Source organism: Bubalus kerabau, chromosome 1 (genome assembly GCF_029407905.1).
Source record: "Bubalus kerabau isolate K-KA32 ecotype Philippines breed swamp buffalo chromosome 1, PCC_UOA_SB_1v2, whole genome shotgun sequence".
Taxonomy (NCBI): domain Eukaryota; kingdom Metazoa; phylum Chordata; class Mammalia; order Artiodactyla; family Bovidae; genus Bubalus; species Bubalus kerabau.
Genome location: NC_073624.1, coordinates 52144671 through 52170713, shown reverse-complemented (window position 1 = coordinate 52170713; position 26043 = coordinate 52144671). Strand labels below are relative to the sequence as shown.

At 43.7% G+C, this 26043-nt stretch overlaps 1 protein-coding gene across 2 annotated transcripts in view; it reads left to right on the top strand.

The window, feature by feature from the left end:
- RFX4 (regulatory factor X4) overlaps positions 1-26043 on the top strand; it is a 151822-nt gene that overhangs the window by 64785 nt on the left and 60994 nt on the right. Inside the window, exons 5-7 of one of the 2 annotated variants that reach the window (XM_055574864.1) lie at positions 15922-15983; positions 20263-20476; positions 22368-22445. In XM_055574864.1, coding sequence (XP_055430839.1) covers positions 15922-15983; positions 20263-20476; positions 22368-22445 — 354 coding nt within the window. Of the gene's footprint in view, positions 1-15921; positions 15984-18570; positions 18666-20262; positions 20477-22367; positions 22446-26043 lie in introns of those variants that run through there. The other variant, XM_055574870.1, reaches the window with a different exon arrangement.

Genomic DNA, 26043 nt, shown 5'->3' with positions numbered 1-26043 from the left:
TCTAGCTAAATCAGTGTATGATGACTGTTTCCTTTTACACTCACACACATGACACATCATCCCATCAGCCTAAGGACAATCTTGGGCTCACATATGGATTTTTGGACTTCCTGGAATTGTTATCCACAGTACTTATCAAGGGGCAACAGATTGTTAGATTGTTACCTTTCTAGCCCTGGGAGTTTTCTTGGAATTCTTCACCAGTCTGTATGCATGATTTGAAATTCCATTTCTGTCTCATTGCTCTAGATGTAAGTTTCTTGTAATTTTTTGAAATTTCTTTTGTGGAATTTCCTGTGGAACCCGCAGCAGGATAGAACCTCCCTCAACCTCCAGTGCCTGGTACCCAATGTGCTACTTCTCCCCACATTGTTAAATGCATCAGATCAGATCAGATCAGTCGCTCAGTCATGTCCGACTCTTTGAGACCCCATGAATCGCAGCACGCCAGGCCTCCCTGTCCATCACCAACTCCCGGAGTTCACTGAGACTCATGTCCATCGAGTCAGCAATGCCATCCAGCCATCTCATCCTCTGTCGTCCCCTTCTCCTCCTGCCCCCAATCCCTCCCAGCATCAGAGTCTTTTCCAATGAGTCAACTCTTCGCATGAGGTGGCCAAAGTACTGGAGTTTCAGCTTTAGCATCAGTCCTTCCAAAGAAATCCCAGGGCTGATCTCCTTCAGAATGGACTGGTTGGATCTCCTTGCAGTCCAAGGGACTCTCACGAGTCTTCTCCAACACCACAGTTCAAAAGCATCAATTCTTCGGCGCTCAGCCTTCTTCACAGTCCAACTCTCACATCCATATATGACCACAGGAAAAACCATAGCCTTGACTAGACGAACCTTTGTGGGCAAAGTAATGTCTCTGCTTTTGAATATGCTGTCTAGGTTGGTCATAACTTTCCTTCCAAGGAGTAAGTGTCTTTTAATTTCATGGCTGCAGTCACCATCTGTAGTGATTTTGGAGCCCAGAAAAATAAAGTCTGACACTGTTTCCACTGTTTCCCCATCTATTTCCCATGAAGTGGTGGGACCAGATGCCATGATGTTCGTTTTCTGAATGTTGAGCTTTAAGCCAACTTTTTCACTCTCCACTTTCACTTTCATCAAGAGGCTTTTGAGTTCCTCTTCACTTTCTGCCATAAGGGTGGTGTCATCTGCATACCTGAGGTTATTGATATTTCTCCTGGCAATCTTGATCCCAGCTTGTGTTTCTTCCAGTCCATTGTTTCTCATGATGTACTCTGCATATAAGTTAAATAAACAGGGTGACAATATACAGCCTTGATGAACTCCTTTTCCTATTTGGAACCAGTCTGTTGTTCCATGTCCAGTTCTAACTGTTGCTTCCTGACCTGCATACAAATTTCTCAAGAGGCAGATCAGGTGGTCTGGTATTCCCATCTCTTTCAGAATTTTCCGCAGTTTATTGTGATCCACACAGTCAAAGGCTTTGGCATAGTCAATAAAGCAGAAATAGATGCTTTTCTGGAACTCTCTTGCTTTTTCCATGATCCAGCGGATGTTGGCAATTTGATCTCTGGTTCCTCTGCCTTTTCTAAAACCAGCTTGAACATCAGGAAGTTCACGGTTCACATATTGCTGAAGCCTGGCTTGGAGAATTTTGAGCATTACTTTACTAGCGTGTGAGATGAGTGCAATTGTGCAGTAGTTTGAGCATTCTTTGGCACTGCCTTTCTTTGGGATTGGAATGAAAACGGACCTTTTCCAGTCCTGTGGCCACTGCTGAGTTTTCCAAATTTGCTGGCATATTGAGTGCAGCACTTTCACAGCATCATCTTTCAGGATTTGAAATAGCTCAACTGGAATTCCATCACCTCCACTAGCTTTGTTCATAGTGATGCTTCCTAAGGCCCACTTGACTTCACATTCCAGGATGTCTGGCTCTAGGTCAGTGATCACACCATCGTGATTATCTGGGTCGTGAAGATCTTTTTTGTACAGGTCTTCTGTGTGTTCTTGCCATCTCTTCTTAATATCTTCTGCTTCTGTTAGGTCCATACCATTTCTGTCCTTTAATGAGCTCATCTTTGCATTAAATGTTCCTTTGGTATCTCTGATTTTCTTGAAGAGATCCCTAGTCTTTCCCATTCTGTTGTTTTCCTCTATTTCTCTGCATTGATCGCTGAAGAAGGCTTTTTCATCTCTTCTTGCTATTCTTTGGAACTCTGCATTCAGATGTTTATATCTTTCCTTTTCTCCTTTGCTTTTCGCTTCTCTTCTTTTCATAGCTATTTGTAAGGCCTCCCCAGACAGCCATTTTGCTTTTTAGTAAAATTACTCTGGCAAACACCCATTTCAACATGGTAGCATTGAGGTAAAGTGTTCAGGAAAACTTATTCATACTACCAGCCTTAACTATTTTTTCTTCTCTGAAAAAGGGACAAGGTCTATTGTCAACAAAGAGAATGAATATCCTGCTTTCGGATGTCAACTTGTGACAATTAGAATCCCTTTTAAATAACTTCTTCCCCTAATCCTTTTTCTCTCTGGTTCAAAAAATTGTTGTGTGTTTTATGAGAAGGCCCAAGACTTCTACAATACGTGGTTATAAAAGAACAATTTGTCATTGTACTGAATTTATAATTTCGTACTATTTGAAAAGGCCCTTTTCTTTTCCCACACCAAAATGACCTCTGAAATAAGATGGGCACCTTTTGTTTTAAAACTGTCTCCTGCAGACTTGATTCATTGTACACATGAATTTGTCTCCCTCGGAGTCTGGGGAGATCTCCACCTCATTGCACTGGGACTTCTGGATTAGTTCTTGTCGGTGGCAAATCTTTGCCTACTGAGGGGGATTGAATTTGGGGGCACAACCCGAAGCCTTTTCTCAGCGCATCCCTGATGACTCAGTTTGGAGATCAACCTGGATTGGGACCATACAACTTGGGGTCAAAATCAAACAAGGCCTGTTTGTAGAGTAATGAGGCCAAGTGGCTTCCGTATGTGGCTCTGAATGTGTCTCTTGAGGGGACACCCACAGAGGACACTGAAGGTCTCATGCAGTTAGTGGATGCCTTGCTGGCTCCCTCGGGTGTCAGCAAAAGTGGTGAACAGAAAACACCGTGCAACTGGATCCCTGCTTCTTCTACTTGCTGGTGTCTGTGAGTCCAGGCAGCCTGTATCACCATAAAGCCCAGTCTCTCATCTGTGGAATGGGAACCATCATGTTCTCCTCCAGTGTGGTTTTTAGGATTAAATTTAGTGCCAAAAAGTAAAATACTTCGTCTAGTGTGTGGGTGTCAGTTCCTCCTCTTACTCTTCCCCTTCCTTATCTTAAAGGAGGCCTAGGGTTCGAAGATGCCATTTCAGGAACATTTGCCTCAAACTCGCTTATATTTCTTAAAAGACTACACCCACATGTCAGGGTAGCTTGTGTGCTGAGTTCTCTTCTACCTAAAGCGGTGTGTTGTATGGAATGAAGAACGGACCATGGAAGGAGACAACCCAACCACCACCTAAGAAAAGTTTCCAGCAGCCCCCGGAGAGACCAGCTCTCCAGAGCTTCTCCACTTCCCACCCCCCAGCCCGGGGAGCCCCCTGCCCTGTCTGCCCAGGCTGAAAGAGCGGAGGGTGGGACTCCCGAGTAATTAAAGGGAATTTGGAAGACTGGGATGTCGCGGAATGTTAGATCAGTAGCTAGAACAGCATGTGGTGTTCTTTAGGCAGGCTTCATTGAATCCATACAAAAAAAGAAAGAGGGGCTGCCTGCCGTCTGCTCATTTATCAAACAGCGAAGCTCGACTCTCACTGCTTCACAAAAGTGTTTGACTGTTTGCTGAGTCTTGCTCCAGAAATTAAAAGCTGAACAGCCTTAGTGGGGCTGAACCAACCCTGCATTTTGAAACTCCAACTAAATTGTGCTGGACTTTCAGATTCAGGGACCAGTTGATTATTTGGTGAAAGGAGAGGAGAATAATTTGTAATTTTCAGCCTATAAGAAACACTTAAAAAAAAAAAAGCCAACTCCCTTCCCACAGGTTTTTGTTGCGGCTGGAGGGAGGAGGTGCTGTAGGCAACAGCTTTCTTTGCTCAGAGTGGGAGAAGTCTTGACCTCCAGTGGGGCAGAGAGCGATGTGGTGCAGCAGGGCCTCCGCCCACCCCCCACCCCCCACTGCTAACAGACTTCCTCTCTTCTTCCTGCTTTATCTGAAATGACCTTTCTCTCTTTTTGGAGAAGAGGATTTGGCCATCAGATATTTTCAGAGAAAAAGCATTTTCACAAAGGAAACTAAAGATGCTAACAGTGCAGATATATGGCTTTGGATACTGTTGTTGTTTCGTCACTGAGTCATGTCCGATTCTTTTGTGAACCCCCACGGACTATAGCCATCCCAGGCTTCTCTGTCCATGGGATTTCCCAGGCAAGAATACTGGAGTGGGTTGTCATTTCCTTCTCCAGGGGATCTTCCCGACCCAAGGATAGAACCTGCTTCTCCTGCATTGGCAGACGGATTCTTTACCTCTGAGCCAAGATACCACAAAAGCCTGAAAACTGGGTTAACTGAGAATCCTCTGAAGATCTATCAAAATATGGAAAGATACAGTGCTACCTCTGTCAATGAAGAGAATGTGTTAGAAAAGGATGATGGCTCGTGGAAGGCATCATGAAGGAGGCAGAGGTGACCCTCCCTGGACCTCTTCACCTGTCCAGCCAGTGAAATTCCACCGAGGTGGATCCTCTAGCCTCCAGGCTCCTCCTCCTCCTGGCTGACAAAGCTCTAGGTCCACTCTCTAACTTCTTGGACCCTGCTATAAGCCTGAAACACAGGCCAAAGAAGTGTTATATCCTCATCTGATAGATGGAAAAGCCTGGTGTTCAAATGGAAGAAAGAAACAGGTCATTTTTTTTTTTTTGGGCTCTTCAATTTAGCACATTTTTAAAAAGTGGGGTACTGCAGAAACTAACACAACATTGTAAAGCAATTTTACTCGAACAAACAAACAAAAAAAAGTGGTAATATCCTTCAATACTTCATGGGATGAGGAGAGGAGGAAGACGAGAGATGAGCCAGAATGAAAGAAGGAACTGGTGGGTTTGGACTTGTCTGGAGGCTTTACTGAGAAGCAGTTAAGGCGAGGCGTGCCTGGCAGCAGGGGCAAAAGGAGACGGTTGCAGCAACCCAGGTGTGAGATCATGGCTGGTAAAGATGGAGATACAGGTTATGTTGATGACAGAGGGAGAGTGGAACTTGGTCACAGACTGGAAGCAGTAGGTGCGGCAGTTTGGAGATGGAGGAGCTCTTACCTGGTCAGGGAATCAGAAAAGTTGTGATGGAGGCATACAGTGTATGTGGGGTAGTGGGTTTGAGGGCACAGTGGTGAGGAGGAAGAGACAGATGCAGGTGGAATGTACAGAGGTACGAAGCCCAGAACTGTGAAGCAGTCAGAGAACTCAGCTACATGGAGTACACTGATCTGGATGGAGCATAGGGCACCTGACAGGTAATTTAAAGAGAAAAGATGTCAGGAAAAGGTGGCATTGCACAAGGGCGTTGAGGTCCTGGTGAAGGAGCCTATGGCCACAGAGAATTGTTGGAGTCCACTGAGTAGACAGGTATTGACCTGGGTTGTCCCCCGCTGGTAAATTCACTTCAGTTCAGTTCAGTTGCTCATTTGTGTCCAACTCTTTGTCCCCGTGGACTGCAGCATGCCAGGCTTCCCTATCCATCACCAGTTCCTGGAGCTTGCTCAAACTTAAGTCCACTGACTCGGTGATGCCATCCAACCATCTCATCCTCTGTCGTCCCCTTCTCCTCCTGCCTTCAGTCTTGCCCAGCATCAGGGTCTTTTCAAATGAGTCAGTTCTTCACATCAGATGGCCAAAGGATTGGAGTTTCAGCTTTAGCATCACTCCTTCCAATGAATATTCAGGACTAATTTCCTTTACGATTGACTGCTTGGATCTCCTTGCTATCCAAGGGACTCTCAAGAGTCTTCTCCAACACCACAGTTCAAGCATCAATTATTCAGCACTTAGCTTACTTTATGGTCCAACTCTCACATCCATACATGACTACTGGAAAAACTTTGACTAGATGGATCTTTGTGGGAAAAGTAATATCTCTGCTTTTTAACATGCTGTCTAGATTGGTCATAGCTTTTGTTCCAAGGAGCAAGCATCTTTTAATTTCATGGCTGCAGTCACAATCTGCAGTGATATTGGAGCCCAAGAAAATAAAGTCTCTCACTGTTTCCATTGTTTCCCCATCTACTTGCCATGAAGTGATGGGACCAGGTGCCATGATCTTCGTTTTCTCAATGTTGAGCTTTCAAGCCAGGTCTTTTCACTCTCCTCTTTCACTTTCATCAAGAGGCTCTTTAGTTCTTCTTCACTGTCTGCCATAAGGGTGGTGTTATCTGCATATCTGAGGTTATTGATATTTCTCCCAGCAACCTTGATTCCAGCTTGTGCTTCATTCAGTCCAGCATTTCGTATGATGTACTCTGCATATAAGTTAAATAAACAGGGTGACAATATACAGTAGTCCTGTACATGACAATTGATGTACTCCTTTCCCAATTTGGAACCAGTCTGTTGGTCCATGTCTGGTTTTAACCATTGCTTCTTGACCTTCATGTAGATTTCTCAGGAGACAGGTAAAGTGGTCTGGTATTCCCATCTCTTGAAGAATTTTCCGCAGTTTGTTGTGATCCACATAGTCAAAGGCTTTGGCGTAGTCAATAAAGCAGAAATAGATGTTTTTCTTGAACTCTCTTGCTTTTTCTACGATCCAACAGATGTTGACAATTTGATCCCTGGTCCCTCTGCCTTTTCTAAATCCAGCTTGAATATCTGGAAGTTCTCGGTTCATGGACAGTTGAACTCTGGCTTGGATAACTTTGAGCTTTATTTTGCTAGTCTGTGAGATGAGTGCAATTGTGTGGTAGTTTGAACATTCTTTGACATTGCCTTTCTTTGAGATTGAAAACTGACCTTTTCCAGTCCTGGAGCCACTGCTGAGTTTTCCAAATTTGCTGGCATATTGAGTGCAGCATTTTAACAGCATCATCTTCTAGGATTTGAAATAGCTCAGCTGGAATTCCATTTCCACTAGCTTTGTTCATAGTGATGCTTCCTAAGGCCCACTTCTACGTGAGTGATCACACCATCATGGTTATCTGGGTCATAAAGATCTTTTTTGTATAGTTCTTCTGTATATTCTTGCGACCTCTTCTTAATATCTTCTGCTTCTGTTAGGTCCATTCCGTTTCTGTCCTTTGTTGTGCCCATCTTTGCATGATATTGTTCTCTTGGTATCTCTAATTTTCTTTAAGAGATCTCGTCTTTTCCCCATTCTATTGTTTTCCTCTATTTCTTTGAATTGATCACTGAGGAAGGCTTTCTTATCTCTTCTTGCTATTCTTTGGAATTCTACATTCAAATGGGTATATCTTTCCTTTTCTCCTTTGCCTTTTGCTTCTCTTTTCTCAGCTATTTGTAAGGCCAGACAACCATTTGTCTGGCCATCAGACAACCATTTGCCTTTTTGCATTTCTGTTTCTTGGGGATGGTATTGATCACTGCCTCCTGTACAATGTCATGAACCTCCGTCCATAGTCCAAATCCACCTGGGGACTTCATTTATCCAAAAAGAATGACTTTTTACTTTGTTAATATTTTAATCAAGCAGAAGGAGTGTTTAATCGCTGGATTTCCTCTTTACTGGCTGTGGGTAGATTCAACCCGGGAGGAGACAGCAGTCTGCCTGCTGATGTCAGTCCTCTCCAAAGTTTCCCACCTTTCTCACCTATTAGGGGACAGTGCTCTCAGATGCTGCTCATAGCAGAGGCCACCAGAACATTTCCAAGAGAGTCAGAGTTGGGGGGAACTGAAAAGAAACATTCCTGGAAGTATAGATGGGAAGAAGAAATCATTTCCTTCCTCCAACACACCTGGCATGAACAAATGCAGGAATATGACATAAAAGAAAGACAAGTTTCTGTGAAAAGAAGGAATGAGGGACTTTAGGGCACTTTCATTCATCCAGAGGGAACCATACTGCTGTGGTAGAGTGTTGTGTCAGACGGGGTGCATTCAAATCCCAGGTCTGCACCTTGTGAGCTGTGTGGCTTTGTATGGGTTACTTAGCCTCTCCAAGCTTCAGTTTACTCATCTGTACAGAGGAAATAGCAATGGAACCTGGCTTGTAATGATTGACTGAGATAATATGTGTAAAGTGATGGGCACAGTGCCTTAGCTAGGACTTGCCTGTGTGCTTAACCAACTCACCTCCGTGTCTTATGCTTCCTGGCTTCCTAGGAAAAGAGAGGCAGGGGGCATCTAAGTGTTCATGAGTAGGATCCCAGAGGAAGCGGGGGAGGCTCAGAGAAAGACGAGCTCCTTGGGATGAGTGGGAGACAAGGTGGGTTTGGCATTCCAGACAGAGGAATCAGCATGTCCCTGAAGCTCAGGGAGCACGTTGGGGAAGAGGCAGGATTTGAGGCTGGGAGCTGGGCTGGGGGAGGTCACAGAGGGCATCCTGGGCTAGCCTGAGGATGCTGACATTTTCTCCAGTGTGGGTAGTGAGGAGGCACCCATCATTTTCTACAAGAAAATGAAATGATCACACTTGGATTTTAGAAAGATCCTGCTGGTGGGGCAGCAAGCCCGGAGATAGGGCAGCAAGCCTGGAGACAGGGCAGCCAGTTAGGAAGCTGGGTCTGTGGTCCAGGTGAAAGATCACAGGAGCTGGAGCTGTGGCAGAGCATCAGGAGAAGTGGCTGAAATCCACTGGATGTCTTGGGCAGAGCCAACAGGAGAGGGGTTGTGCAGTGTTAGGAAGAAAGTGGTCTGTCCTGCCTCTGTCTTGGGTGACTCATCAAAGGGTGATGCTGATCTCAATGACGGTAAAACTGTGTGTATTGTTGTTGTTGTTTAGTGCCTAAGTTATGTCTGACTCTTTTGCAACCCCATTGACTGTAGCCCGCCAGACTCCTCTGTCCATGGGACTTCCCAGGCAAGAATACTGGAGTGGGTTGCCATTCCCTTCCCCAGGGGATCATCCGGACCCAGGGTTCGAACCTGCATTTCCTGTATTGGCAGGTAGATTCTTTACCACTGAGCCACCAGGGAAAAGTGAAAATGAAAGTCACTCAGTTGTGTCCGAATCTTTGCAACCCCATGGACTATATAGTCCATGGAATTCTCCAAGCCAGAATACTAGAGTGGGTAGCCTTTCCCTTCTCCAGGGGATCTTCCCAACCCAGGGATCGAACCCAGGTTTCACATCGTGCAGGCAGATTCTTTACCAGCTGAGCTACCAGGGAAGCCCAGGAATACTGGAGTCCGTAGCCTATCCCTTCTCCAGGGAACCAACCCAGGAATCAAACCAGGGTCTCCTGCATTGCAGGCAGATTCTTTACCAGCTGAGCTACCAGGGAAGCACAGGCCATCAGGGAAGCCCTTAATATCTACACGTATTTCAAAAAGAGTAAATAAAACCCATTGACTCTGGAGGAAACCATAAGTTAAATTGATTGTGAATTTACAGTTCCTGTTCTATGACTTGATAGTTCCTCAAGAACCTAATGCAAAAAATCACATACACGCTGGTTATGTTTTCTTGCCTCACAAAGGCAGGACAAGAACAGTGCCTCCTGAAGGCCTGTCCTCACTTCCCTGCGCCTGAAGGCATGCCTCTGGACCAGAGTCTAGGGGCCAAGGGCTAGGCACTGCTGTTTGCTTTGTGGACGTTATGTTACACACCATTTGGATAAACATTTAAAAAGATTTCACAACTGTGCCCTTTCTGTTAAATCAAGTAAGAATCAAGCCTCTCAGTCAAAAAAAAAAAAAAAAAAAAAAATCTACATATTGTCTGTAGGAAGTGATCTATTTTTTAAAAAGAAAAACAACCAGTATAACATTCTTACAGATTTTTTATGCTTCCTTCAAGAATATCTTGAACTTCCTTGTCAATTAAGAATATTTCTAGGAAGAAAATCCTTTTCTATTTCCAAAAAAGAGTTGATTTTGTGCACAATGCATTATATAAAAATCTTTTATTCTCCCCACCATCCTGCGACCCTAACAAATATCCATTTTTATGTTTTCATTCCTATAGTTGTACAAAAATGAATTACAACCTTAGCATAAATTTTGATGCCTGCTGTTTCAGTTAACATTATGTCATAAGCATTTTCTGTGTCATAGCATAGACTTTGTTACCATAATATTCTATTGGGTGGATATGCAGTCATTAATTTAGCCAGTTCCCTGTCATGTACATTTCCATTGTTTCCAGTTTTTCAGTCTCATTAGTAGCCCTGCACAGAGCTTCTCCTTATTTTAGCTTTTTTCCTTGGAATTAGTAGAAAAAGTATGAATATTTTGCGGCATTTGATGTTTATTGGTAAAAATGCTTCTCAGAAGGCTTGTACTAATAAACAATGTCATCAGCAGTCTATGAGCTTTTCAGTTTTACCACACCCTTGACAGGATTCAGTATCATTGTTTTCAAAATGTCGCTAATATCAGAGCATTTTTAAACATGGCACCTTACTGTTGTGCCCATTGCATAGAAAAATTTCCCAGACTGAAAAAAAAAAAAAAAAAAAACACAAACTCTGCTTTTCCTAAGCAACTGATATGCATTTATCTTATGGATGGTGCATTTATCTTATGGATGGGGTTCCCTGGTGGCTCAGTGGTAACGATTCCACTTACCAATGAAGGAGACCTGAGCTTGATCCCTGAGTCAGGAAGACCCCTTGGAGGAGGGCATGACAGCCCACTCCAGTTTTCTTGCCTGGGAAATCCCATGGACAGAGGAGCCTGGGAGACTATAGTCCATGAAATAAAAAAAGAGTCGAACCCGTAGCTACAAAACAACAACATCTTATGAATACTGGACTAACTAACTTGACTGTATCTACTTTCTTTGCTTGAGTAGATAGAAAACTCAGAACCCAGATCATAACCCACTTTTAACTAATGTGAAGAACATGTGGATCTGTCTTTATACTTCCTATACTTTTCTCTCCATCTCTGCTGTCATATCTATAGCTTGTCTGTAGTTCAGTAATTGTACCCTATGAACAGCTGCTTCACATTTTGGCTCTGAAACCAATCATGTGGTAAAGGACTGGAGGGCATCCTTGGCCAGAGTTAATATAAGTGACCCAAGGGGATGAGGCCACTAAACCTTGGTGTGGTCTTAGGCTGCATGATAAACAAAGTGTTAGAGAGTCTTGTCACTGACCCCCTGAGTCAAACCCCATGCTTAGTGCTACATTTCCTTGGATGGCAACAATTTTTAAAAGTTGAGATCTACTTGGGCAAACTCGGGGAAATGGTGAGGGAGAGAGAAGCCTGGCGTGCTACAGTCCATGGGTTCACAATTAGTTGGACTTGACTTGGCAACTGAACAACAACAACAAAAATAGTTCATTTACAATATTGTGTTAGTATCAGGTGTACAGTAAAGTGATTCAGATATGTGTGTGTGTGTGTGTGTATAAAATATGTATTTTCAGATTATTTTCCATTATAGTTTATTCAGTTCATTTCAATTCAGTCACTCAGTCATGTCCGACTCTTTGCAACCCCATGAATTGCAGCACGCCAGGCCTCCCTGTCCATCACCAACTCCCGGAGTTCACTCAAACTCATGTCCATCAAGTCAGTGATGCCATCCAGCCATCTCATCCTCTGTCGTCCCCTTCTCCTCCTGCCCCCAATCCCTCCCAGCATCAGAGTCTTTTCCAATGAGTCAACTCTTCGCATTAGGTGGCCAAAGTACTGGAGTTTCAACTTCAGCATCATTCCTCCCAAAGAAATCCCAGGGCTGATCTCCTTTAGAATGGACTGGTTGGATCTCCTTGCAGTCCAAGGGACTCTCAAGAGTCTTCTCCAACCCCACAGTTCAAAAGCATCAATTCTTCGACACTCAGCTTTCTTCACAGTCCAACTCTTACATCCATACATGACCACTGGAAAAACCATAGCCTTGACTAGACGGATCTTTGTTGGCAAAGTAATGCCTCTGCTTATCAATATGCTATCTAGGTTGGTCATAACTTTCCTTCCAAGGAGTAAGCATCTTTTAATTTCATGGCTGCAGTCACCATCTGCAGTGATTTTGGAGCCCAATATAGTTTATTACAAGATATTAAATAAAGTTTCTTTTGTTATACAGTAAATCCTTGCTATTTATCTATTTTATGTATGATACTGCACATCTGTTAATCCCATATTCCTAATATATGCCTCCCCACTCCATAACCATACATTTGTTTTCAATCTTAGTTTTTGTAATGTAAATAAGTTCATTTGTACTGTTTTTAGATTCCACCTATAGGTAATATCATATGATATTGTATAATATTTGTCTTTGATTCACTTCATTTAGTACAATAATCTCTAAGTCCATCCATGTTATTGCAAACGGCAGTATTTCATTCTTTTTTATAACTGAGTAATATTCCACTGTATATACACTGTATCTTCTTAAATCAATCCTCTGTGTCAGTCATCTGTGGATGGGAACTTGTGTTGTTTCCATGTCTTTGCTAATGTAAATAGTGCTGCTATGAACATTGAAGGGCATGTATCCGTTTGAATCAGGGTTTTCATATTTTGGGGATGTATGGGTCACAACAATTTGAGAGGGATGTAGACAAAGTGAGAAGCTCACATCCTTGGCTTACAGGAGTTGAGATTAAAGAAACCAGGGATGTGTTGTCTCAAAAATGACACCCTTAAAGAATTCGGAGAATTACTGCATCGCTTTGGTCTGTATCATCACTACAAGATAACATCTTAGAAGCCCTTTTTCTTACTCCCAAAAGTGGTATCATGATGTTATCTTATTAGATTTTCTAAACATTCTTGTGAGGGTTTCAGCTTTTTTCATCCCTTTTCAAATAAAGAAATACTGTCCCAGCCATTCTGTACCCTGGAGACAGTTGGCAGCTTCCTGATATACAGAAATAATCAACCTTCATGCTGTCTATTCCAGATTTTCAATTTCTCTCTAATTTCTCCACTTCTTTCCACCCTGCTGATGCCAATTCAGTTGAGGCCACCAACATCTATCCCTCTGATGAGGGGAGAACTACAGAAGACCCCAAGTCCTCAGATGTTGGAGGAGGAAACTAAGGCACCGAGAGGTTAGATAGTGAGTCCAGGTTCCCATAGGACCACAGTTTGTTGAATGAATGAGCAAATCAATCAATGAGAGAATCAATGTAGATGGAAGAGGGTGTGAGAGGACCAACAGAGATGAATGAAAAGATGCTCATAGCTCATGCCCTGCTAGTGGAAAACCAGCAACAGCATCTCTCATGAAGGACTGTACAGACTTGCTCTCTCTGACCATGCTTGCCTGCTCGATGCTGTGTTAGAAGGGAAAATGAAAGTGTTAGTTGCTCAATCCTGTCCAACTCTTTGGAATTTTCCAAGCGAGAATTCCAGTATTATTGCCAAGAGAATTCCATGGACTGGCAGGTTGCAGTCCATGGGGTCACAAATAGTCAGGCATGAGTGAGCAACTAACACTTTCACGTTCAAGCAAGAATACTGGAGTGGGTTACTATTCCCTTCTCCAGGAGATCTTCCTGACCCAGAGATTGAATCTGGGCCTCCTGCATTGCAGGCAGATTCTTTACCGCTGAGCCAGCCAGGAAGGGAGCTGGAAGAATGTGGCTAGACTTAAAAGTCCCTGGAAATGAAACAGAATGAATGAGTCATCAAGATAGTCACTGGTAATAATGGGTAACGTTTATTGATCACTTACTAAGTGCCAGGCACTGTTACAAATTATTTACATGTTTATGTTTTAAATTTTCACAAAGATTTTCTGAGGTAGGGGTTACTATCATTCCCATTTTACAAATGAGGAAGCTGAGTTATTTGAATGTTAAATAATTTGCCAGAGGGCCCCTGATAACAAATGGCCAAGCTCTGATCTAATCCAGGTAATCTAGCTCCAAAGCCTTTGCTCAGAACCCCTCCACCATCCTGCCTGTTCACAAACATCATTGCTCTAAACACCAAGAAAGACGCGTTGATTGTGTTTTCGCCTTGGCAGATGGCTCCCCCTCCTAGATTTCTGGCAAATCCGTGTAAGTTGTCCTGGGCAGCAGCAATTTGCATTGTCCACTAGGCAAATGAGCAGAGGAGGCTCTCCAGAACCCCCGGAGTTGGGCTTCATGCCTTCATCCAACAAACACAGACTGACCTCTCTTCGCCTATGGCCTGGGCCACGTCCCTGCTCTCATGGAGCTTGTGCTCAAATGGAAGGAGATGTAAGATAAGTACTCAGAGAATAAGCTCAAGACAACTTCAGAGAGTTCAAAGTGAGAGAAAAGAGGAAAGCAGGGTCTCATGATGGGGGTGGGAGGTGTCTGTTTGTGTTACTCTGCACCTACTGGGCAGAGAAGGCATGGGCAGAAGGATTTTGTCCAGAGGCCCGAATGCTGTAGGAGGAGATAATACTGTGAGGATCTGGTTGAAATGGGGTACTCAAGGCAAGAAGAATCTCAAGAAATGGAGACTCTCAAGGCACAAGCTGGAATCAAGATTGCTGGGAGAAATACCAATAACCTCAGATACACAGATGACACCACCCTTATGGCAGAAAGCGAGGAAGAACTAAAGAGCCTCTTGATGAAAGTGAAAGAGGAGAGTGAAAAAGTTGGCTTAAAGCTCAACATTCAGAAAACGAAGATCATGGCATCTGGTCCCATAACTTCATGGCAAATAGATGGGGAAACAGTGGAAACAGTGTCAGACTTTATTTTCTTGGGCTCCAAAATCACTGCAGATGGTGACTGCAGCCATGCAATTAAAAGATGCTTGCTCCTTGGAAGAAAAGCTATGACCAACCTAGACAGCATATTAAAAAGCAGAGACATTACTTTGCCCACAAAGGTTCATCTAGTCAAAGCTATGATTTTTCCAGTAGTCATGTATGAATGTGAGAGTTGAACTATAAAGAAATCTGAGCGCCAAAGAATTGATGCTTTTGAACTGTGCTATTGGAGAAGACTCTTGAGAGTCCCTTGGACTGCAAGGAGATCCAATCAGTCCATCATAAAGGAAATCAGTCCTGAATATTCACTGGAAGGACTGATGCTGAAGCTGAAATTCAAATATTTGACCACCTGATGCGAAGAACTGACTCATTTGAAAAGACCCTGATGCTGGGAAAGATTGAAGGCGGGAGGAGAAGGGGACAACAGAAGATGAGATGGTTGGATGGCATCACCAACTCGATGGACATGAGTTTGATTGAGTAAGCTTCGGGAGTTGGTGATGGACAGGGAGGCCTGGCGTGCTGCAGTCCACGGGATTGCAGAGTCGGACATGACTAAATGACTGAATTGAACTGGGTGAAATTGTATTCCAGACGGAAGGAACTGCAGTACTAGGGCCCCAATGGGGAGAAAGACTGCCATGTTTCAGAAATAAGAAAAAAAAAGAAAGCCAGTGTGGCTGGGATCCAGTGAGTCAGGGTGAGAGTCAGAGAAGAGGAAGACCAGGAGGTAAGCACAAGTTACAGAGGCTGAGGGGTAGGGGGGGGGGGGGTTGGTTCCAGGTACACTGGAAGCCATCACTGCAGGGCTGTAAACAGGGGAGAGACAAGCTCAGAGTCACTATGTACACTGCCTACGTTGTGAGCAGGAAGGGAAGCCCAGAGCAGCCAAGTGAGACCCTCTGAGGATCCAGAGCCCCTGCATCACTCAGGTGGTCTCTTCCTGACTGCCCCCCCTCGACACCTGTGGTCCTCTCAGGGGGCCTGTCAGACGCCCTCATTGCAACCCAGGGTCCACATTTTCCTCCAACCCAGGGTCCACGTTTTCTTCTGTTCTTTAGATTGCCGTTCGTAAACACAGTCACTGTGCTCCCAGCCTTTTCCGATGGGTAACTGATTCTTGCTTGACTTGCAGATCATAAGGCAGCAGTTTCCTCAGTTAACCACCAGGAGACTCGGGACCCGCGGACAGTCAAAGTAAGCACCGACGGCCTTTCCACCTGCAGAGCGCGCGTCCATGGGCCTCCAGAGACCCAGACTCTCATCCTGAGCTCAGTCTGGGGAGAAGTCTGTGCCTGGTGGGAGTGGCCCCCTCTCCTAGGAGCCCTAACAGAGATGCTGTCCAAAGACCAGCTGCTTTAAGGAATCCGACTTGATGCTTCCCTGCCTGTAGGTGTTTATGTGAAGTAGTCTTGAGCATCTTCTAAAAGGAGCACCTTGTGGTCTTTTGACCAGTTTCCAGGTTACTCGGATTGTTTTGACCAGCAAACTGTGTACTCTCACAGAATCCAATCAGCCAGAGAAGCAACATATACCAATCCCTGCAAGGGAGATGGGCCAAAAGATGCTGTGGTACCCAGGCATCCTGCTTCCCAGTCACCCATTCTGTCAACCAACCCCCCAGTGTTTGCTTCTCATTTTCTGCTGTCAGATAATGGTGCTAAGTGCTGGGGACACATGAGCAGACAGGTCCTGGATGGAGCAAATATTCTCCAGGAGAAGACACACACACACACACAAATATCATTAGATTGTGAAGGGGGTTGCCCTAGGGAATAACAAAAGGGTAGCCTGGTCTAGAAACGGTAGCCTAGGAAGGAAGGCCTTACTGAGGCAGGTGACCTGAGGAGTGAGAAGGTTGTGCAGACGTCTGTCTCCCAGGTGAGAGTCAATAGGAAGGGAATCTCTGCCTATCCTGCCCAGGCTTCACAAAAATCTAGATTTATAAAGACTCATTTCAAAGGGTATTTCAAAATACTGTTGGAAGTGACTAGGTGTTCCGTGAAGAAGGTCTGTTGACCATGAAAGTTTGGTAAGCTCTAAACTAAACAGGTTCCTTTATGCAGGACTTGTCAGAACCTTTATTATGCTAATTATACCTGGGGACTCCACGAGGGAGTGCTGTATTATGCAGCATTTCTATAAACATTTTGACCATATTGGGTAGCGGATCAACACACACTGACTTATAAAATAACGAAACTTATTATTAAAACACAACAACCACATATAGGACTTGTAAGACTTGTCACTTAAAGTGCTTCAGAAGCAGTGTATCCAATACTGTCCCCCTCATCCCAGCCCCCTGCCATCCCTGGGCAGCACATTCTTACCCTCCAAGGGTAGGTTTAACTTTGGAGCCAAGTTGGATAAAGAATGTGGAAAGTAGATGATCAAACTGGGGAAACCCTTTTTAGTAAAGGTCTGAAAATCAAATGAGACTAATTTTTTTTAATGTGGCTCAGAAGTTCTGGGGGCAATTTTCAAAGAGAAACATTTTGAGCAAGGGGTATTTTGGAATAAATTTCTAATAATTTTTCAGGGTGACTCCTCTGAAGAATAAATGTTGTTCATACTGAAGAATTCAAGTATTTGTTTATAATGAGTTTTCAGCCCTGGTAAAAGTATGGAGTAGAAAACCCAGATTCTTTCTTTCTTGTTTGCTGGTGAGCATGTGGTTGGCACACAAAGGCAATTCAATCTACAGATAAGTGGATGGCTGGAAAGCTACTGAATGAATGGAAAGGAATTATTTTTTTCTCCAGCCCATGGTCTTTTTAGCATCACTGGCTCCAATACATTGGTGCACGTTTCTGAGATAAAAGAGTATAAGTAGATAGTAATGATAGGTATGTGGTAAAAATAGGCAATAAGAATAATAAAAATAGAAGAGAAAGTCTTCCCATCCTACATAAACTTGGAGAAAGTTTCATTCTGTCTATATGTAAGAGCCTGCTTTTGTTTTTTGTTTTCTTTTTCTTTGACTTAGAGGTTGGCAAATGGGGCAATATCTTTAAAAATTCAGTTTCATTGTATCCTCTCCATAAGCATCCTCCAAGGTTGGTCACACCTTCAACCAACTGAAAGGTAATAAGAAGCTCTGGTCTCCAACATGCCACTTGGCCTTATGGAGACAGTCCTGTCCGACTCTTTGCGACACTATAGACTGTAACCCACCAGGCTCTTCTGTCCATGGGATTCTCTAGGGAAGAATACTGAGTAGGTTGCCATGCCCTCCTCCAGGGTATCTTCCCAACCCAGGGATCAAACCTGAGTCTCCTGCGGCTCCTGTAGCAGGCAGGTTCTTTACCTGGGAAGCCAGATAAAGAAGGAAAGCCCCAGGGAAGCCCCTTACAGCGACAATCCCTCAGCAAATTTACCTGGACAGACTAAATGGGTGGGGGGTGGTGTGCTGGTGGAGAGTGTGTTGACCTGAAATAAAAACTTGAGAAGTGATCAGAGCACTAGCGTCACTAGCTTCACTGCAGTTGGCAATTCTAGCAGTATACTCTGAAAAATCAAGAAGTGGTCTGATCTTAATATGTTATTACCATCTTGAGCTTTAGAAAGAATAAGGGCAGACTTTGTAAAGTTAGGGAGGTGTGTCATAACGACTTTCCCACCTGGAAGGGCTCCCAGAGCAAACGGAACTCCCCCACCCCACCCACCAAAGGAGTGCCTTCCGGGTGGAAAGGCAGTTATGACAGTTGGCAAGTAGAAGGCACAGACGATAGAAATCAGCTCGACATAAGGAAGAGCTTTCTGATCGCTATACTGACCTAAAATGAGCTGGGCTACCTTTGGAGGGTCCGAGTTCTTCATCCCAGCAGGCATTCAGATAGACGCGCGATGCCCACTAAGCAGAAGTATCACAGAATGGTATCCGGAGTGGAGGGGGAGTTGGGGGAGGGAAGGTTACCTGTGCTCAGCTCTCCCCTCCGCAGGAAGGCTCTCCCAGAACTCAAGAGTGTTTTCTCCTTTGAGTTATTTCCTGGCTATCACCACCAAATCGCTACCAGTAGAAAAGAGTAATTACCACATTATATAGCATTTCTGAAATCAAGATCCAGAATTACTTACATTAATATTGCCATGTGATTGCACAAAATGACCCTGGACCTGCTAAATGAGAATCTTTGGGGGTGGGACCTGGGAGTCTGTATTTTAATATGTTTTGTAGGTGATTTTTATCATTCGTAAAGTTTGAGAATCACTGGCTTAGTGGTGAAAAGCACCTTTAGAGGCTCAAATCCTGCCTCTACTGCTTACTCACTAGATGATCTTGGATGTCTTAATTCTCTAGGTCTTAGTTTCCTAGTCTGTAGTATGGGGATATTAATCAGTTCCAGCCTCCCAGGGGCTTTGTGAGATGAAATCAGGTAATGTGTGTAAAGCACTTAGCACCTTGTTAGCGGCTATGCTACAAATGGTAGATAATGACCATCTCATCAAGCCAGGAACGTCCTGCAGGGCCACACTCAGCAGGCTTGTGGATCCCAGAGGGATGTGCATGAAAATTATCTGTGGTTTGTCTCAGTGCTGATTCTAGGGCCCTATCCCCTGTTCTGGGAAGGGGCCTTAGAATCTGTATTTTTATTATGTTCCATAAGAGGCTCTGACAAACATCAACGTTTGTAGCAATGTGTTTTCTTAGTGCAGCACAGTAGCTCTGTGGTCAGATCGACCCACTTCCTCCCCTGAACAAGCTGTATGACCTTGAGCAAATTACTTAAGCTTTCTTGCCTCCAATTCTCATCTGTAGAAAGGTTATAATAATCTCCACTTCATAGCATTATTTTACAAATAAATGTAGGGAAAGCATTTGCCAAAGTGCCTAGCACACCATAAGTTCTTCATAGATTGTCGCTAAAATCCAAGCAAAATGCAGCCTCCATCCCTCATTAGTCTTAATTGAAAACATTACTATTATTAAGCCCTTCCTGAGTTAATAAAGGGTTCTGGTCTTTATTTTCCATTCAGTGTCAACTGAAACACTGAGTTTATATTTTTAGATACAGTTGTTGAAGACTGCTATTTATTGATTAAGAAAAACATAGGCCAAATAAAGTTTTGTTGTTGGTACAGTTGGCAGCCATGAACACCCTCGTCTCCTTGGGTCTTTGCAGAGGGGGACATTCAGACGCTGTGCCTCTAGAATCATGCTTGGCTAGATACAAGAGATTAAGTACAAATGGAAATTTTGTCATCCCACTTTCTGCTTTGCAAAGTATTTGACTTAACATTGTCTGTAGGAGGCAATTCTGGTTATTTTTACCTGTCTGATTGATGGCTGGCAACATGGAACTTTGTTTTAATTCTAGATTTCTAAGATGTTGAGCCTAACAGGGGAGTTAACTCTTTTAGTTCAGGGAGAATGGGTCCAAGCCATCAATGGCCTTGGGCTCCAATGGCTCAGGATCCCCCAGCTGATAAGGGTATACGTGGGTTTCTCTCTCTCTCTTACTTTACGGCCCAGGTACCATTACTATGGCATTGCAGTGAAGGAAAGTTCCCAATATTATGATGTGATGTATTCCAAGAAAGGAGCCGCCTGGGTGAGCGAGACAGGCAAGAAAGAAGTGAGCAAGCAGACGGTGGCGTATTCACCCCGGTCCAAACTTGGAACATTGCTGCCAGAATTTCCGAATGTCAAAGATCTAAATCTACCGGCCAGTCTGCCAGAGGAAAAGGTGAGCACGCCTGCAGGACTGCTGGAGTGGGTGGTTCTCTCTCTCTCTCTCACAAACACACCACACCCACACACAACACACTCACACACAACACACTCACACACCACAACCACACACACAACACACATACTCCACACACACCATACTCACATACACCACTCACACACACCACACTAACACACACCACACACATACACCACACACACACCACACTCACATACATCACTCACACATACCACATTCACATACACCACACTCACACACACCATGCACACACACCACACTCACACACACCAGAAATACACATACTACACTCACATATACCACACTCACACACATCGCATTCACACACCCCACTCACACACACCACACATGCACTACACACACATACCACATTCACACGCACCACTCACACACACCACACACATACACAACACTCACACACACCACACCCACATACACCACACTTATACACACTTTTATTGCAAAATAGTGAATTTAAAAGTATAAGGATAGAAATCTGAATCAAGTTGGTCCATTAGTTGTGACAAAGGTAGCATCCCAAAGCAAGGTGTTAATAGTAGAGGTGACGGGGTACGAGGCATACAGAAGCTGCCTGAGCTACCTCCATAACTGTCCTGCAAACCCAATCCTATTCTAAAACAAAATGTTTACCTCTCTCCCTATCCAACTTGTCTACCTACCTACCCATCTGCGATGCTGCACTGGTCTCATTTTACAGGGGAGGGCCCCCTCCTCTGCATAGCTTTTTCATAGGATTAAGTTTATATTCCCATGTGCTGCAGACGATGTGGTGACATCACACTCCCACAGACAAAGAAGATTTTAAAGGTGGTAGTGATTCAGATAGTTTGGGCCCATGGTATTGGGGAGAAATAATTGGAAACACCAATCTGGAGACTCTCTCCTAGGTGACCCCATCCTAAGCGATCTATCTTTTTTTTATGGGAGTATAGTTGCTTTATAATGTGTTTCTGAAGTGAATCAGTTATATGTATACATATATCCCCTGTTGTTTTTTTATTTTCTTCCTGTTTAGGTCATCATAGAAGCATTAAGTAGAGTTCCCTCTGCTATACAGCATAATGCATCTATCTTGATGTGGCCCAGGGTACCAGTAGGTGTTGAGTTTCTACATATCACACTGGAATGCAGTGATGAATGAGACTTGATTCCTGCTGTCAGGAAGCTTACAGTCAAGCCAGGGAGACAGATGCTTGTACAATCAAACTAAGTTTGTATGAAACGTATATCTATGTTCTCAAACAAAAAGAATAAATAAATCCTTATTTTTCTCAAATTTGCTTTTTTTCTCAGCAAATTTCCTGTACCATCACTTTAAAATTCTTGGGAAAGTGAAGCTAGAGATGCAATTCTTTTGCTAAGCAGATTCCAGAGAATTACCAAATGTCTTTTTTGTGATTTTGACAAAAGCACCTCTTCTTATAGATATAGGCTGGATGTTAACTTTTCAATATCTCAGCTGATGAGAATTTAATCCAGTAGGCCTTACTGAACTCTATCTACAATGTGCCAGACACTGCACTAAATGCTTGATACACAAGCATGAATAATATGCTGTTTTTATTAGTATTTTCCCAAAATCCAGAATTTCAGGGGGTAGACTTGGGGCAAAAAGAGAAACCTGTGCTTTCTGTACAACAGGGTGAGTGCTCTGAGAAACATTCAGGTGCTATGGAGCACAGAGGAGGGAGCTGAGGGAAATGAGTTTCAATGGGACCTTACAGGATGCATAGGAGTTAGACAAATTTCATCCCCTCAACAGAGAATAAATGACTTGAAATTCCAAAGGCAGCAGTAATGTGTACTAATGTATGCTTTTATTGTTGATCCTTCCCCACCCCCACAGGTTTCTACCTTTATTATGATGTACAGAACACACTGTCAAAGAATACTGGACACTGTAATAAGAGCCAACTTTGATGAGGTAGGTCAATAAGTGTTAGGCTGTGAATACTCTGCATTAAAATATTATATTACAATAACACTAGCTTTGACTAGTTTCCAGGTCTCTAGAAGCCCTTGATGTACATTAGCTCCCTGAATCCTCAGTGATCCCAGGAAGCAAGCACTATCACTACCCCCATTTTGCAGATTTTCTGTGTGGGCAGTGGCTGGCATGGCTTTTTCCTTGTTCTAATGAGTGAACTGCATCCTGCCCAGTTGGCCTACTGGGAACCCAGTTTTGTCAAGATATCATTATGCCAGAATTATGCATTCAGAAAAACTAAAGGAAAGCTTATCTATATTTTGGGTTTAACCTTTTCCTGAGGCTCATCTGCTTCAGTGCATTTGGAGCTGATTACCCTCCATTCTCAAGTTCTAGTCCCCATGTCCATTTAACACTGCCTGTAGGACCATCTTTTAATACAAACAGTGTGAGTATTTAATTTTGATTTTAAAATATTATAGTTAAAGAATGGAGAGAAGAAATGAGAGGATAGAGCACTGGTTATATAAACAGAGACAGTAAAATATTCTTGTCTAAAATGCCATCAGAAAGAACCTTCCAAAAGGATGGCAGGAAACCACATGTTTCACCCCATAACCTGAGGCCATTCTGTTTAAAGAAAATGCCTTTCAGACAAAAACAAAAACAAATACAAATAAAACCACCTGGGATCAGATATGGACATTGAATCTGAGGGAAGATAACCTAGACTCTGGGCTTCCGGGATAGCTCAGCTGGTAAAGAATCTGCCTGCAATGCAGGAGACCCCAGTTCGATTCCTGGGTTGGGAAGTTCCCCTGGAGAAGGGATAGGCTACCCACTCCAGTATTCTTGGGTTTCTCTGGTGGCTCAGACAGTAAAGAATCTGCCCACAATGCAGGAGACCTGGGTCAAATCCCTGCGTTGGGAAGATTCCCTAGAGGAGGGCATGGCAACCCACTCCAGTATTCTTGCCTGGAGAATCCTCATGGACAGAGGAGCCTGGCAGGCCATAGGGTCACAAAGAGTCAGACATGACTAAGTGACTGAGCACAGCACAACCTAAGCTTTAAAGGGGCTACACGAATCTCTTGTTATTGGTGAAAAAATGCCTGAGATTTCCCTTTTTAGAGTGGGGGGTTCGTGTGCTGTTGGAGATGGAGGGGACAGGATGAGGTAAGGCAGTGAAGACTTGTTGAGCGCTTGCTGGTACCTGTGCTGCTCCTTGTACTGTTGCCTCTGGGGCCTGCTGCAGCAGTGGTACCCCCGTATGTGAGCTGTCACTTGGTTCATAGACACAGCTCCAGAAGAGGGGGCCATAGAGTAGGACTCTTCTTCCTGCTCTTGACTTTCATCCACTAGGTTTTTAAATCTCCCAAATTCCTTTTGTGACCATTTAAGTGGATTTTTTTGTCTTAAAGAAAGAAAGCTCATTGCTTTCTCTCATATCGTGGTTTGGCTATGCCTTACATATCAAAGAACCCTGAGATCTGGGCAAATCATGACTCATGATTGGTTAAGACAACACTGGCTTCTGTAACACACAAGCCTCAAGTCTCAACACAATTTGACAAGACATGTCACAATCCAATGTGGATGCCCTCGATTGGATGGCTGGTTGCTGAGGGTGGGTCAGGGACCCAGGTTCCTCCTACCTTATGGCTGTAGCCTGCCCTAGAGTCTTGGCATCCTCTTTGTTCAGCTGATGGATCAGGGAAAAGGATTACAGCAAAGACAACCTCTCTTCTTGAACTTGTTGGCCCAGAAATAAGATGCATCACTTTTGCCTGTATTCCATTGGCAAGAGCTGGTCTCATGGCACTCCCCCTACCCCCCTCTGCTCCTTGAGGTAAGGGGAGCTGGGAAGTGTGGCTCCTCTCTGGGCAGCAGCTTATTTACTAGAGGAGATCTAGTGGTCCCTCTCTGCCACAAGTACTCATAACAAAACTGGTGATAGTCCTCGCTTAACATTCTTATCAAAACTTACTCATTGTCTCCCTTCACTGGCTTCCATTTCTTAATTCCAACACTTATTGGGCATCTAATGATTTATACACTGCTAGATCCCGGGAATGGGGTGATAAGATAAGCCTCGAAGGGAAAAAAGTCATGCATACCAGTAACTCTGGAGAAGGGAATGGCAACCCACTCTAGTATTCTTGCCTGGAAAATTCCATGGACAGAGGAACCTGGCAGGCTATAGCCCATGGAGTCACAAAAAGTTGGATACAACTGAGAAACTAACACACACCAGCAGTTAGGATGCAGAATATATGGTGAGAGGTCCAGAAACCTTGTGAGGGCTTGAGTGTTCCTGTAGGAGAAGGGCCAGACTTGGAGCTCAGGCTTGGATTCAAGATGTGGCTCAATTCCTCATCCTAGGAATGAAGATAAACATACCATCCCTGCCTATCCATTTTATAGGATTGTTGGAAGGAGATGAGACAATGCCTGGTAAAAGGTCATACAAATGCTTGCTTTTATCAGATATGTTAATCAGAGAATTAAGGGAGGTCACACAGTTGGTTAGATCTTTGTCACCTACCACTGCTGGTCCAGTATTCTTTCCACCCCACTGGCAGGGGTATTTGGTGGCTGTTTTTGAGGTGGCTGATGAAAATGCGGTTGATTCTACCCAAACACAAAAAGAATGCAGGTGGCTATGTAAAATAGCCACCTCTGATGAGAATGGCTTTCTCTCCTACAGCTGAGAAAAGTCATCGGTAAATAGATGGTGGATGTCTCTGGTACATTTTGATGATATAGTTTGTTTCAGATCTTCAGGATCTTTAATATCCATTGAGGCCACAATGTATGCTAGTATCACAGTCTTAAATTACCTTGTTTCCTTGTTCATTGTTTGTCTCCTGCCACCAGAACACAAGCCCTTAAGGGCAGGGATCTTGTTTACTACTGTATCCAGGTCAGCTATACTCTCAGGCTCTCAGTAAATATTTCTTGGGTGGGTGAGTAGATGGATTGATGGATGATGGATGGATCGAAAACCTCCACAGACTTACAGCATTATCAGGAGAGTGCAAAGAAGCCAAGTCTGCATGTAGGGGACTTCCTGCAAAGCCTTCTCCAAACTACATTGCACAAAGAGTTGTAAAATCAGATAGCCCCGTGTTTGAGTCTCAAATCCACCACTTACCAGCCTGTGACCTTGAGAAAGGTACTTAACCTCTGTGAGCCTCAGTTTCTTTTGCTGTAAAATGGGACTCAGAGGGAGATGAGAGGCTGCTTTGGCAGCTATGAGGTAGCTATACCTACCTCATAGTAAAATTGTGATAATTACATGAAAATTGTATAGATTAAAGTATCTAATTTCAAACTCAGAGCATAATAACTGCTAGCTATTGTTTTGTCAAGTTCCTTTTAACACTATAGCAATTAAGTACCCATGACTGGAAATCATCAGATATGTTTCCACAAGATGCCAATATACCAGGAATAAAGTAAGTATGGACATGGAAAAGAAATAGAAAACTTATGTAAATATTGTTAAGGAAATCACCTTCTGATGCTTTATTGAGGAGAGAGGAAAAAGGCTGAGAATTCAAGGGACTAAAGTAGATAATCCAGAAAACTTGTT